General features: G+C 42.2%; 1 protein-coding gene across 1 annotated transcript; it reads right to left on the bottom strand.

Annotated features, from left to right (window-relative positions):
• Positions 1-4,785: 4,785 nt before the first annotated feature.
• LOC123090851 (serine/threonine-protein kinase GRIK1) lies at positions 4,786-11,189 on the bottom strand. The gene is made up of 12 exons (XM_044512205.1): positions 10,912-11,189; positions 10,298-10,712; positions 8,814-8,888; positions 8,687-8,731; positions 8,449-8,523; positions 7,605-7,692; positions 7,371-7,480; positions 6,468-6,563; positions 5,957-6,023; positions 5,458-5,573; positions 5,301-5,379; positions 4,786-5,187 (listed from the first exon to the last, which is right to left on the bottom strand). Exons 2-12 carry the CDS (start codon positions 10,685-10,687, stop codon positions 5,048-5,050), a joined length of 1,281 nt encoding a protein of 426 aa, XP_044368140.1. The 5' UTR covers positions 10,688-10,712; positions 10,912-11,189; the 3' UTR covers positions 4,786-5,047.
• Between the last annotated feature and the right edge of the window lie 3,372 nt (positions 11,190-14,561).

The following is a 14,561-nucleotide window of genomic DNA, read 5'->3' on the forward strand; positions in this document are numbered from 1 at the left end:
GGGTGAAGTCAATCACATCATTCTCCTAATGATGTGATCCCGTTAATAAAATGACAACTCATGTCTATGGTTAGGAAACTTAACCATCTTTAATTAACGAGCTAGTCAAGTAGAGGCATACTAATGACACTATGTTTGTCTATGTATTCACACATGTTTATATTTCCGGTTAATACAATTCTAGCATGAATAATAAACATTTATCATGAAATAGGGAAATAAATAATAACTTTATTATTGCCTCTAGGGCATATTTCCTTCAAGATTTCCACCTCGGTCATATCGTTGTAGTGCTTAGGCGAAGCCCTACATCAATAACTTTATCATCACCGTCATCACACCGTCGTGCTGACGAAACTCTCCCTCGACCTCAGGTGGATCTAGAGTTCGTGGGACGTCACCGAGTTGAACGTGTGCAGATCACGGAGGTGCCGTACCTTCCGTGCTAGGATCGGTCGGAGAAGACGTATGACTACATCAACCGCGTTGTCATAACGCTTCTGCTTTCGGTCTACGAGGGTACATAGACAACACTCTCCCCTCTCGTTGATATGCATCACCTAGATAGATCTTGCGTGATCGTAGGATTTTTTTTGAAATTACTACGTTCCCCAACACCCTTTAACACGTTGGGTTGTGAGGTGTTATTTTTTGTGTGCAGGGGTTGTTTACGTTGTGTTGCTTGGTTCTCCTACTGGTTCGATAACCTTGGTTTCATATATGAGGGAAATACCTACCGCCGTTGTGCTGCATCATCCCTTCCTCTTTGGGGAAATACCGACGTAGCTTCAAGCGACATCAGACACCTTTATAGTCAGTAAATGAATCTGGCAGGTTATTTGCAATGTGTTGCACATGTTCTGAACGCATGGTTCAGATCTTTGAGTATGTGGATTTGAGGCAGAAATGTGTTGAACATTCCACTAATTTCCTGCCATTCTTTATGGTACTTGAAATCTCCCCCTAATGCCTGGAAATGTTCCTCATCGAATCGGCATACTGGCCTTGAATAACTCCCCATGTGATGGGCTTGAGTTATTGACGGTAATACAATTATTCACATAGATCCCAACTATATGTTGAGAGGCCAATGATGTATGCTGGGTGGTGATATCGGTATGTAACCGAATTACTACAGATGGGAAATACTTGGTAGTTTTCCACGTATCAAAGATAGAGGGGAATAACATTATGCAGTTTGGTCATGAGCGTGTAAGACTGCATGACTCCAACGTAAAGTTGGTAAATTGTAATTTCAAAGTAAAGATCATGCAATGAGCTCAGTTCTTTGGATGGGATTCTACCAAACCATTTTTGAGTCTAGACATTAGGACCAAATGGCTAAACTTCAATTTGAGGGCCATAGAGAAGGCACTCAAGGAGAATTCTGCAATGCTATCCATTCGATTTGCTTGAAATCGCTGTCAGGATAATGAGCCAATGGTTTCGTGTGAATAAAACACACACACTTAAGACCATCTTGTAGATATGTCTTTTAGAACCATGGAATACCTGAATAGTCTACTCAATGGTTGGGAAGAGCCATTTACCTCGACTTGATGCATTCAAGGAGTCTGAGTGGTTCAGCATACACTTTAAGGTGTGCGAGCCTTAAAATTTGCCTCCCTATGTCACATGTAGTGCACACAAAATCGAAATATTATTAGAATTTAGCATCATAATAATCATAAACCATTGGAATCGCTGATAGTTTCGGTTTCAACCCAATGTCAATGATGACCAAAGCTGGAATGCCAAGTTTGTCATGCAAAAGATACTCTGGAAAACTATCTCACACGCAACATGTGCTACATGTTTTGTAGTATGTGTAGTACAACTCGGATGATACATAGAGAATGTGCTTGCCATATCCGTTGCATATGGTAAAGAGAAGATATTCCTATTTGTTGTCATCATAAGTTTCACTATGGAAACTATTTTGACGGATACCTCTATAGTTTAGTAGGGTACGAGTTAAATCCTAAAGCAATAAAGCATCCTGACGTTACTCGAGTACCCACAGGGACAGTAAATATGACTCTGGTTGAGCTAACAAATACCTCATCGCGTCTAGCGATTTTAAAATATCTCCTTTCTCTCAACGAGAGTGGAAACATTTCACTTCCCTGAGTATAGAGTTCGTGGTGCATATGTCCACATGGCACAAATCATCTTCCATCAGATTGACCCTCGTAGAAATCTATATATATACATGAAGATTATCAAGAAAATCATTGTTAGATATATAGAATAGATACAAATGTATTTGTACTGAAATGCTGATACAATATATGATGATAACAATAATCATGTTCACATTAGAACATCAGAAATGGACATAAATAAATACTCCCTCCATTCCTTTATATAAGGTGTATTTGTTTTTTGATAAAATTCTATTATGTAAAAGGTGCATTTCTTCTAAATCCTCGTAATTCCATCGTTACCCCTTCACAAAAAGGAGATTATCTCTCCCCTGATTGCATGCATCTTTTCTTGTAAAGAGAAAAAAGGAAAGTATCTCTCTCCAGATTGTGTTTATCTCTTACTTTCCTTGCCTAATGATTTAGTTGCCGCTAATCAATGATTTTGCCAAGGTTAATTTCATCCTAACATGTGTATAATTATGTGCCTTGGTCACCGTGCCGGAAATAATACACCTTACATAAAGGAATGGAGGGAGTAGATCACTAAGGAGATTGAGGGACTAAATGTAGTCTCCAAACATGTCAGTTGATGCATATTCAACCTTCATGTTGTTCGTGCTCATAGGGTCCTATGACAGCTGGATGGTCATTTTATTACTCGGTTCTAGAAGAACGTCATGCAAACAACTGACTGCCATGATGGTGTCAGGTTGAAGGTTTGGAGTGACCTTCAAACCCTTTGCCCTTGAGGTTCTTTGTATCCCAGGGATTGCTAATACAGAATAACCAGATGCTGAGATATGGATTGATATAATGCCTTATGATGCATAAAGCAACATGTTTATTCTGCTAGTGGTGTGACTCCAACCGTAGGAGAATCCGACAGGTCTTGGATGGCACACATTATCCCACGAGACACAAGAGCGATCCTGATGTCCATGGCCCAGGTAGGGCAGTGGTGGCCATTGAGGGCGAATGCCTCAATTCTCTAGCCATTGGTTACCAGAGATAATTAATTTACGATAAGTAAATTAAAGACCATCATGGTTAGTGTTGTAATGAATTTTGCAAAATTAATGGAAATTTCAAGAAGTTGGCTTGAAACCATTAATGTGAATCTCAAATTGCTAAGTATGACACCTTGAAGATAATCTCCAAAATAGAGTAGATTTGCGGCATAGGGAGTATAATCTGATCAAATCAGTAGATACTCACTCATGACACCTTATGTCATGACTTAGTAAAATGTGTGGGAGAGCATTTTGTAAAGCAATCATAATGTCGAAACGACAAAATATATGTTTTATCAGTAGTCATCAATAATCTGTGTAGGCATTAGATCCGTATGACTACCGTGTGATCTCAAGCAACAATTTGAAGAAATCACCTTGACTTTTGCATATGTATTTGCAAGAAATTGAAAATCTCAATTGCAAATAGACGTATTGTTCTTGACATGTGTTTAACATGGAATTAGATACATCATAGAAATATTCCGGAATACTGCGTACTCAACGGAGAAACAGTACTGTAGAAGTACTTAATTTATCTTTGCAAGAGATTCAAAATCTCAATTGCAAATAATAGATATAAATAATCTCAACTTTTATAGGCGTGGAAATTATTTATATCTTAAATTTCTAGAGTATTATACTCAACAGCAAAATTTTTGAAACAACGGGTCTAAAACAGGTAAATACGTACTTTTATTAGGACCGATTTGACCCCTGTTTCAGCCTATTTTACCATTTCCTGCATACCGGGCAGGCGAGGGCGCAGCGCGGCGCATAGCCGGGCGGAAGGACGCGGGGCGCGTCGACGGCGCGGAGGCTGTGGTACGACCGGGCGGCTGGGCAGAGCGCAGCCACGGGCACGGCGGGCGCGGCCATGCGGCGACGGCGGGCAGCCGGGCGTGGGGTGCGGCGCGCGGCCACGGGTGCGGCTGGCGCGAGGCGCTGCCGGGGCAGCCGGACGGCACGAAGGCCGTGTCCTGGGGTGCGGCGCGGCCACAGGCACGGCCGGGCAGCCTTGGCGCGGGCAGGAGGGCGCGCAGCCGGGCGCAGCGCGGAGGGGGCGCAGGGCGGAGCGTGGCCGCCGAACGAAGCGCGGAGCAAAGGCTCCGTCAACACTCACACGCATGATGTGCCGTGTGCGGGATCCCACTGTCAAGCAAGGGCTCGGGTCATGGACTATCCATGTTGATGGATTTCCTTTGTACAGGAGTATGCATTGCATGCCAACACATGCACGGACAGCATGCTCGCTGCGTTCAGCGCCGATGGCGATGCTACCACACGCACAGGCCGTGGGAGAGGCGTCTCCGCGCGAGCTGCCGCTGTCCGGGGAGACGAGCGTGCACTGGGAGGCCGGGCGGCCAGTGGCGCGGCGCTGCAGGGCGCGGGCCGACCACGGAGCGCGGGCGGGCACGGCCAGAAGCTGCTAGCCTCTGGTAGCCTCAAACCACTACACTTACTTCGGATCGGAGCGAGTAGCCTGCTAGCCTCAAGGATGATAGCCATCATTTGCTCACCAAATAAAAACAGAGCACCTTCACAAAGGAAGATGCAACGTCCTTCTCTCCTTTGAATGTTCACTATATTGGATTCAAGAAATGGCACATGCAACACACACAACAATGTAAGGTGTATAAGCTTTGCAATGAAGTTTATCGTACGTACATCCAGAAACAAGGAACTGAAACGGGGAACCAGATTGCACTCTATTATGTACCCAAAAAATTCAGCCGAGCACCAAGCCACCACCAAACCAACGCAAAAGGGAAAGGAGGAAAGAGAGAAACACATCCATCAGTCGTCGTCCGTCTCGCCAGTTCTCGCTTTGATCAGTTATCTACACTACACTACACCACCCAACAACTGGTTCTGAACCGACTCCTTGTGTTATTGTACCGCTTCTTGCGAACCATTTCTCTTCCTGCGGCCGAAACCACATCTACACATGTATTCGGGGACTGGCCCCTCGTCCCCGGCGACCCAAGGATGCGCGGCCGTAGCTTCCAGGGTGATGCGGTCTCGTGGATCTGCAACGAAACCAAGAGCGTCAATACAAGGAACGCCATTAATAGAACACATCCTGCAATATATCAAAACCAATAGGATGAAGGGAAAAGGAAACACTTCTTTGGGAACAAACCTTTGCAGAGAAGCCTTTCCAGCAAATCAACGAGTAGGGGGCTCACGTCGCTTGGTATATCCGCTGGATCATTGACAATCTATTCGACGGCAGCGACTTTGGTGAGTTTTCCGCCACAGGTAGATCAAGAGGAGAAGGGAGGAATTTATGTATGCACCTTGTCGTATGTTTCCTGCAAAGTTTCTCCTAGAAATGGATAGCGCCCAGTAATCATACAATACAGAGTAACACCGACTGCCCATGTATCAGACGCTCTACCATGGTAAGCTGAACCTGCAGTGGGAGAAACAGAAAATGATTCATCGTATTTAGCAGCTACTGCCAATGGCCAGGGAATATCTGGTACTTCAAAGCAATGGCAAAGGAACCGGAATCGTTGCATTTTTATTTTTATACATTGGCATCACACTGGTAACCCATGCTTTGGTTGCTCCAGTTGCACCAAAATCTGAATCCAAATTCATACTACTAGTGGTGGCCTCATTCCTATGGCTTTGTTTATCTTTAACTGTGCAATCATTTAGGTGTGGAACGTCTAAAATAACATGCCAATCAATCTTAAAAAATAACACGGGCTCTTGTACTGTACATAGTTTGGTAATTGGCTGATTATGCATGCTGCTTTTACAACTCAAACCGTAGTCATGTAATTGTACCTTGACAGCACTCCGGTGCAGTGAAAACAGGAGTGCCTGGAGATCTCCGAAGCATATCATCATCATCCTGCAATGTAGTCAAGTACAGAATATCAGTAAAGCACTGTGGTACGAGGCTCGACAATCCTGAAAATTTGCATCAAATCATATATATGTTTGGGCACAAATACTTGTTCAGTTGAAGATAATGAAATATAATACGTAATCAGCCCTCTATAAAAAAATGTGGGCCTACTAAAATAGCTGAAAACACTGAATCATCAGAGTTAATGTCTAATCGAGTAATCTTCAAAATTCTCATGAAGGCAGGAAGTGAAGATATATATTATTCAAATAAGCAATCCTGGTACAAACTTTGAATCTCAGTATTATACTTTTTTTAGAACAGGTCAATAAAAACCACACACTAGGCCTTGCCCCATTTTGGGGTCATTCGACTAAAAGAAACCTTTGAGCTGGCAGTGAGAACAAAATTACTGGAATACAAAAAATTACAAGATAAATAAACCACCTCAAAAATCTGGCTAACACTGAAGTCCCCTATCTTCACATTGCCAGTACTTGTGACCAAGAGATTATCCGGCTTAATATCGCTATGAATAATGTTCTGTGAGTAAAAACAAGAAAATTGGTGTTTCTATCAAGCTGGAAGAATATAACACAGTGAAAATGAATAACATAAGACATGAATAGCAAGCACATATAAATATGAGAAAACAGGGGAAGGGGAAACATCAATAAGCAACTAGTCCCTCCGTTCCAAAAACGTAGTGCGTATAGATTTTTTGGAAAGTCAAACTTGGCAAACTTTGACCAAGTTTATAAAGAAAAATATTTATATCTACAATACCAAATATATGAAATATGAAACTACATCTTATGATGAATCTGATGGTATAAGTTTGGCATTCTAAATGTAAATGTTTATCTCCACAAACTTGGTCAAAGTTTGTGAGGTTTGACTTTAAAAAATATATTCTATATGCACTACATTATGGAACGGAGGGAGTACTTAAGAAGCGAAAAATTGAGAAATGTTATGCAAACTTTTCGAAACAACTTATGATCCTTATTAAAACATGACATGAGTCACGTGAGCATGGATTTACAAACCTAAACTATTGTTTGTCAGTACAATCAAGTGGCTCAAGGACAGAAAAACTCGGTAAGTAGCCAAGGCAAATATGTGGTAAGAGTAAAATCTACTGGCTGAGATAATTTGTGCCAGTATGTGAGCTTGCTGATCTACTTCACACAATATGTGTGTTGCCGTACAAACTTAGAGCTCCTCAAATATCTCTTTTGAAATTGCTATGCTAATGGGTAGTGACACGGACACTAAATTATTTTTAGCACATGAGTCACCATCATGAACTAGTTATTAGTGAAAAGAATTAGGAGAACTGAATCTTACATGAGAGTGAAGATACATAACACCAGATATAATGTCCCGCAAGTACTTTCTGCAAGTAGCTTCTCCTAAACCTTTATCCCACACAATTTTTCCTTCCACATACTCAAGAACTGGCAACAAAAAGGGTAAAGAGTAAATTGCAATCATATAAAATATTGGCACATGCCAACTAGACTGCTAAAATAGCGTCCTATTGGAACAATAAAGCAAAACAATGAGAGCGTCAATAAATACCCATGTAGAATTTATCTGAGTTTGGATCATCAATCACCTCAATGAGATTTACGATATTGGGATGACTCAACATTTTCATGAGGGATACCTGTCACCAATGCAATAAAGAGGAAACTGAATAACACAGTTTATCTCATGTAAAATTATTATATATGCAAAATTTATGCTATTTGGCTAGTGCTACTAATCACATGCTTCTGCGACAAAAAAGATAATTGAATCTTTAGACCACCTATATATAGGTAATGACCATCTATTTAACACATTGGGGCATCTAAAGGAAAATTTGCTAAAATGCATCTTCCTCAATGAATATCAGACAGCCAATGGAATTGAAGTGAAGAAAAATAGGAACAGGTAATTTCGAAATAAACAAAAAATACATGTGTTCTGTAATATGTATTATGCTAAAACGCTTCTATTGCACTTAGAATGTGGCATTTAACTGCTTGTCAGTAGCCGGGGAAATGGATTAGTGATGTTCTCGACTGCTCGCCACAGCAAAATTGCACTGCACATATGTCATTGCTAACTTATTTATCAGATAAATACATTCTTGACCTACGACAGACACATTCTCCATATGCTATGGAGTGGTGAGAATGGGTGTCCACAGAGGAAGCAATATCTGGAAACCACGCAATTTTGAGTGTTTTTTACTGAGATGTGCTAAACAGAGCGTAATCAGTGTGCATGACCAGCTTTGGTTAACTTATGTGCGATAGGTCATGTAGGGTTAATATCTTCTAAGCCCACATGAGTACCTTCTCAGAAAACTTTGCACATGCCATAACAAAATTGCGAAGTCACGAGTGTTATACAGACAAATACTCTTGTTACTCACTTCCCGAATAACATCTGTCATGGCGGTTTCTGACCGTACGACACGTACTTTCATCATGTGAGGTTTATTCAGCACCTGAAATAACAAGGAAAAATCCAGAACTATATCAACTAGACATAGCACTGTGGGCAAGGGGCACAAAGTAAAGTCGAAAGACTGAGCAAGAAAAACACTGTGCTAAAAATAACAAATGTCCAACAGTGTGTTGCCAACACGAGAGAACAGTGGAAAGCATTACCTTCACTGCATATAACTTCCCATCTTCAATGTTTCGGTATAGAACCTTTTTAGAAGCAAAGAGAAAAGGAAAGGAATCAGCTAGCTACTCAGTGAAGTTCATTAATAGCACATTTAAGCGGTCTTACCACTTTGCCATAGCTTCCAGCGCCGATCTTGCCCAGGTGAACATACTGATTGATCATCTTATTGCCAAGATCGTCCTAAACATGCCAAAAGGAGAGTTATTACAGAGCTCAGTGCAAAAGGTAAATGCTCTTGCGCAGCTCCTCGACTCTTCACTAGAGATGCAACGGCCATGGCATAGCAAAAAAAAAACTTGGTCAAAGTCTTAGATCACCAGTCAGAACAGTGGTCACCAAGCACACTGAGTTACTCCCTATGTTTTTAAGGCGGTAAGGCGATCTAAGGCGCTGGGGGGGCGCCTTATCGCCTAGGCGACGCCTAAGCGCCTAAGGCGGGCATATTTGTAAGGCGCTGGCGGGGCGCCTTATCGCCTAAGCGTCGCCTAAGCGTCCAAGGCGGGACGCCTTAAAAACAGAGGTACTCCCTCCGTCCCGAATTACTTGTCTTAGATTTGTCTAGATACAGATGTATCTAACACTAAAACGTGTCTAGATACATCCGTGTTGTATCTAGACAAATCTACATAAGTAATTCGGGACGGAGGTAATATATGTTTTACATGAATGCTACAGATTAGTTCCAGCGGAGCACATGTAGTATTACTTTTGCTTGCTTAGAACACATTGGTGCTAAAACTAGGTCAATTATGAATCGTTATCAATAAGAGGATTAATGGCTAGCCATTCCAAAAATAAAGAAAATAAGAATCATAGCCACACAGTGGATTAGGTGTGTTGTTTTGTACCAGCAGATGACAGTTAAAACCATTGGCCCTCACAGAGGCGTTCGACTAAACTTTGCATGTGGTGGACTTTAACGAGTCCAACATGATCAATTGACTTGAGGGCCATGACCAGTTTAACCAAGTTATATTCAGTTCAATCGAGGCAATTTGCATAAATGATCCAATCACCTGAACTAGCTATCTTTGCAAGTTCATAGTAAAACTGCTAACAGAATCTAGATATAATTAGGAATCATGCAACACTATAAGATGTATAAATACAAAAATAAATGTAAACATAATATGTATGTGCACAGTCTACATTTTAGGTAACAAAGGGAAGATGCATCTTCGTTTTCCAAAGATTTTTGCAAACTCTTAGGGAACTCATGTAACTGGTTTTGGTTCTTCATGTTGGAAGGCAATATAAGAGTCCATTTTTAATATTAACATCGCCAGACAAATAACCAACACAATCATGAAGTGACTAGCAAAAACAGACATAATAACTCATTAATTCTTAAAGCAAAGCAAATCACAAGTAAAAAAGAAAGAGAGAGTACTTCTACTTCTCAACAAGATAAACTTAACCATAATTTTAAATGTAATTCAGTTGCCTTATACGACACCATTCCAAAATATAAATTGAACTGGCTCGTGCATAGACTTTTTAAGTGTTGCCTACGGAGAAGCCTAGACTAGACAGAATTTTTTTTTCCATAAGACGCGAGTAGTCGAAATTGATATCTAACAAGATGGTACCTCTGAGCGAACAACTTTTTTAGTCTCCTTAACCAGGCTTTCCCTACATGCAAAGCCACTTTGAGCCCTCGTCAGGATAATATCTTCAGACCTCTTCCGTGGGGGCTCATCGTCACTCTCGTGATTATAATCAGTACCATCTCTTTCATAGAAACTTCTATCAGGATCATCACCGTTAAAGAAGCTTCTATCAATGCCATCCCCATTGTAAAAGCTTAAGTCAGGATCATCTCCAGTGTAGAAGCTCCCGTCAAAATCTTCACTAGTCTGGCGCTTCAACAAATCTTTGGATAACATGCGATCAGTGTCCCGAGGCCGACCTACCTTCACGCTGGGCTTCCTTAGGAAACTGAAACAGCTGCAGCAGCCCATGTCCGTGAGGTCTGCCATTCAGAGGGAGCGCGCACCAGAAATCCTGGATGAACAAAACAGGAGAAGGAGAACGCGTCAGTGAAGGGATCAGCTTCGGTTCGTAGTGACCGGATTTGGTAGGCCGTCGTCGAACCCCCCCCCCCCCCTCCCCGATCCCGACCGATCGATCTGGATCGCGGCTCGAATTCGCTCCCCTGATTCGCTGTTCGATTCGCTAGAGGCGCGGGACAGGAGCAGCGTACCGCGCGTGTCTTCCGATTCCGTCGTCGCCGTCGCCGCTCGAGCACGAAGTCGCCGTCGCCGTCGCCGCTGGATCACCGCAATTGAGGTTGCCGTTGAGGGGCGCGGCGCAGGGGACGTGGAGAGTTGGATGGTGGGTGGGGTGGAGCGGGGCAGCAGGGCGGGAGGAAGCGCGTCGGGAGGAGCACGGGGCGGCACGTTGGTGGTCGCAAAGGGGGGCGGCGGGGTGGGAGGAGCACGGTGGAGGCGGCGAGGTGGGGTACAGAGGAGAGGAGACGACTGCGACCTGACACGTGAGGCGCCTTTTCTGTTTCTCTATCTGTAATTTTTAACATGTTCAACTTGCGATTGTTGGACAGTGTCGTGTTTAATTTATTCTACTCCATTTGGGGGAAAATTGTTCTATACTAACAATCTACTGCAATATTTTTTTGAGGAAAGGCCTAATGTCATGCTCCTTACACAAATATATATATATATATATATATATATATATATATACATGGTATATACTATATACATGGTATATACTATATACGTATATATATGAACAAATGTTTCCTACAAGCAATGGTAGTTACCACCACTTGTGTTTTGTATGTTGTATATAGTATCTGTCGAAATCGAGAGTATATACGTGTAGTATGTAATATATAACAATGATTAGGTAGTATATATACTAGTTTTTAGGTAGTATATACCATGTTTTGAGTATGCTCTTTTTTACGTACAAATATGTACGTATTCATAAATATAACAAAAACTATGGGTGCATATGCAATTTTTTCATGTAACTTGCTTTGAAATATCTTACATATAATATACGAATATATTTAAAATAATAAAGTAGTATATATACTACCACATGGTAATATATGAGACATATGGGGTAACTACCACCGGGTGGTAGGATGGATTTTTCCTATATACATGTATATATATATATAGCTTGATGCCGCCTCTAGGCCTCCGCCTTGGCTGAGTAAACCTTTTGAAAACCAAGAGCTTGTAGAAGCAACGTCTGAGAAATCGTCGATGCAGACCAGGAGGCGTCGGTGGCTACGATATGCAAAGCAAGCTGCCACCCCGGAGACAAAAACGTTGATCAGGCATGTAGCTGAAGACCACGAAAGCCGTCTAAATCCGTACGGATCCATGGAAATCTAAATTGAACAGATCACAGAAGACCCGCCGGAGACACGGCTCCACGGCCCTCTCCTTCAACAAAAGGCACACCAACGGAATCGGGATACAGCAAGGAGAACATTATTCCTACCCTGGGGCAACGCCACTGCTTTGCCCCAACAAATCTAACACGAAGACTCCCTACAGAAAACCTCTAAAAAATCACCCATCTTGATGTATGACGTGTCTGGGTCTGATATAGAGCTTGCCACTATGTAGAATTGTGCACCGACACCCTCTTCTCTAACGATCCTTCCAGGCCGAAAACACCAATGAAGTTCTCCATGTTGGATCCCTCCGGCCGCCGCCATCTTCACCAATGACATTGTCGTGCACCAGACGAAGCAAATGAATGATGATCTTCGTAGAGAAATTTTAGATGAAAAATCTCTTACACATTATTTTCAAATTGAGCATATAAAGGGGACCATGCCTAGATGACTCCATGCATGATTCTATCAACATAATAACCAAGTGTCAAATGCATCCCGCTCTCTTAACCCTGTAACAAGAAGATGACAAATACATAGGTAGATGCATTGTCGGAGTTGAGGGTTACATGTATGCCTTCCAAGATGTAAGGCTCCCTGTTTTTATGGTGAGAGGGCCCTCCCCTTGGTCGCTTAGTTAGATCCCACGTGGCACAATTGACAGAGACAAGGTGATTGTTTGCTCAAATTAATCAATTATTTTCTTTATCTCTTTACCTCTTATATGTGTTGGTGGCTATCTTGTTTTGTTAATTGTGCTATTTAGGCCAACATTGCTCATGCTTTGTTCAAAGGAAAAGGGTGAAAAGAAAGAAAGGCAAAACATTCACCTTGCATCATTGTTGGAAGGATCTTGAAAATGAGAAGTGGAAGAAGTGAGAGGCATATGAAGCTCATAGGAAGAACTCCAAGAGCTTGGTTGGAAATGCAACAATGATTGGTGGCGGCAGTGGTGATGATGATGCATCAAGTTGCGAAGAAGGAAAAAGAAGCCCCAATCCCAACTCGGATGCTCCTACGAGAATGCCCAATGGAACAAATAATGGCAAAGAATATGGCATGAAAGCCGAAGACAATAATATGAAGGAATCATTGGACGCCATCATGAATGCAAGAAAAAACATGTCTGATGTACCGTCCCGGACACACGCATCGGTTACTGATCGTTACTCCTGTCGGGATCTAGACTAGCCTCAAAGATCAACACTAATCTTTCATGCAGACTTTGTCCTCACTCATGCACACCTGGGACCAACTTTCCAGTCGGTCACCCATCCTAAAATTGCTCCAAGCTGAGCACGCTTAACTTTGGAGTTCTTTCTGAATGGGCTCCCCAAAAGAAGGAATTCATTATTGATATGAGTAGTCTATCATCCTTATTAGGCCAGGCTATCACATACACCCCCACTCAAAGGAATCGACATCCTTGTCGGCCCACAAGAATGTTCCCTCTTGGCACATGTCTTTGTGTCCAGTCCGACATATGTGTCATGTTGTGTGCCACGACGGGCCACAAACGTCATGCACAACATGACCGCACACCTGAGTTGCAAACATCCGTGTATCTGCGGGGGTCAGCTCTGATACCAACTTGTAATGTCCCGAACACACCCGCTGGTTATTGGTTGTTACTCTTGACAAGATCCAGACTAGCCTCACAGATCAACACTAGTCTTTCCTGTGCATGTTGTCCTCACTCATGCACACCTAGGACCAACTTCCCACCCGGTCACCCATCCTGAAAGTGCTCCAAGTTGAGCACGCAAAACTTTGGAGTCTTTCCGAATGGGCTCCAGGAAAAGAAGGAATTCCTTATTTCTATGAGTAGTCTATCATCCCTATTAAGTCAGGCTATCACATCTGAAGAAAGAAAATTTATGAAGATAAAAGAAATGGAGGAGAGGACGATGGCCGAGCAGCACAAGGCAACGACCAAGGAGAGGTCGGCAACGACCGATGAGTTGAAGATTGTGGTTGAGGATAGGAAAGTGGCGGAGGAGGAGAGGAAGGTGGCCATGGAAGAAAGAATCCAAGCAATGGAACAAGAGCAGAAGTTAATGTTCATGGACGCATGTGGTCTTGATGATAAGCAAAACAACATACATTAATATCTGTTGCTACCAAGTGTTGAATATTAGTTCAATGGCCGTGGCGGGAGGATTCATGGGAGGAGGCCTAGGTGACTGAAGGAAATATGCCCCAGAGGAAATAATAAAGTTATTATTTATTTCCTTATTTCATGATAAATGTTTATTATTCCTGCTAGAATTGTATTAACCGTAAACTTAGTACATGTGTGAATACATAGACAAAACATAGTGTCCCTAGTATGCCTCTACTAGACTAGCTCGTTAATCAAAGATAGTTATGTTTCCTAACCATAGACATGTGTTGTCATTTGATGAATGGGATCACATCATTAGAAGAATGATGTGATGGACATGACCCATCCGTTAGCTTAGAATTATGATCGTTAT

Source organism: Triticum aestivum, chromosome 4B (assembly GCF_018294505.1).
Source record: "Triticum aestivum cultivar Chinese Spring chromosome 4B, IWGSC CS RefSeq v2.1, whole genome shotgun sequence".
Lineage (NCBI taxonomy): Eukaryota > Viridiplantae > Streptophyta > Magnoliopsida > Poales > Poaceae > Triticum > Triticum aestivum.

Excerpts from the sequence above, each read along its gene's own strand:
- LOC123090851 (XM_044512205.1), bottom strand. The coding sequence starts at position 10,687 with ATGGCAGACCTCACGGACATGGGCTGCTGCAGCTGTTTCAGTTTCCTA. Across the intron at positions 5,380-5,457 it reads TGCAGGAAACATACGACAAG|ATTGTCAATGATCCAGCGGA; the intron begins GTGCATACATAA and ends GCCGTCGAATAG. Across the intron at positions 5,188-5,300 it reads GGAAAGGCTTCTCTGCAAAG|ATCCACGAGACCGCATCACC; the intron begins GTTTGTTCCCAA and ends GTTTCGTTGCAG.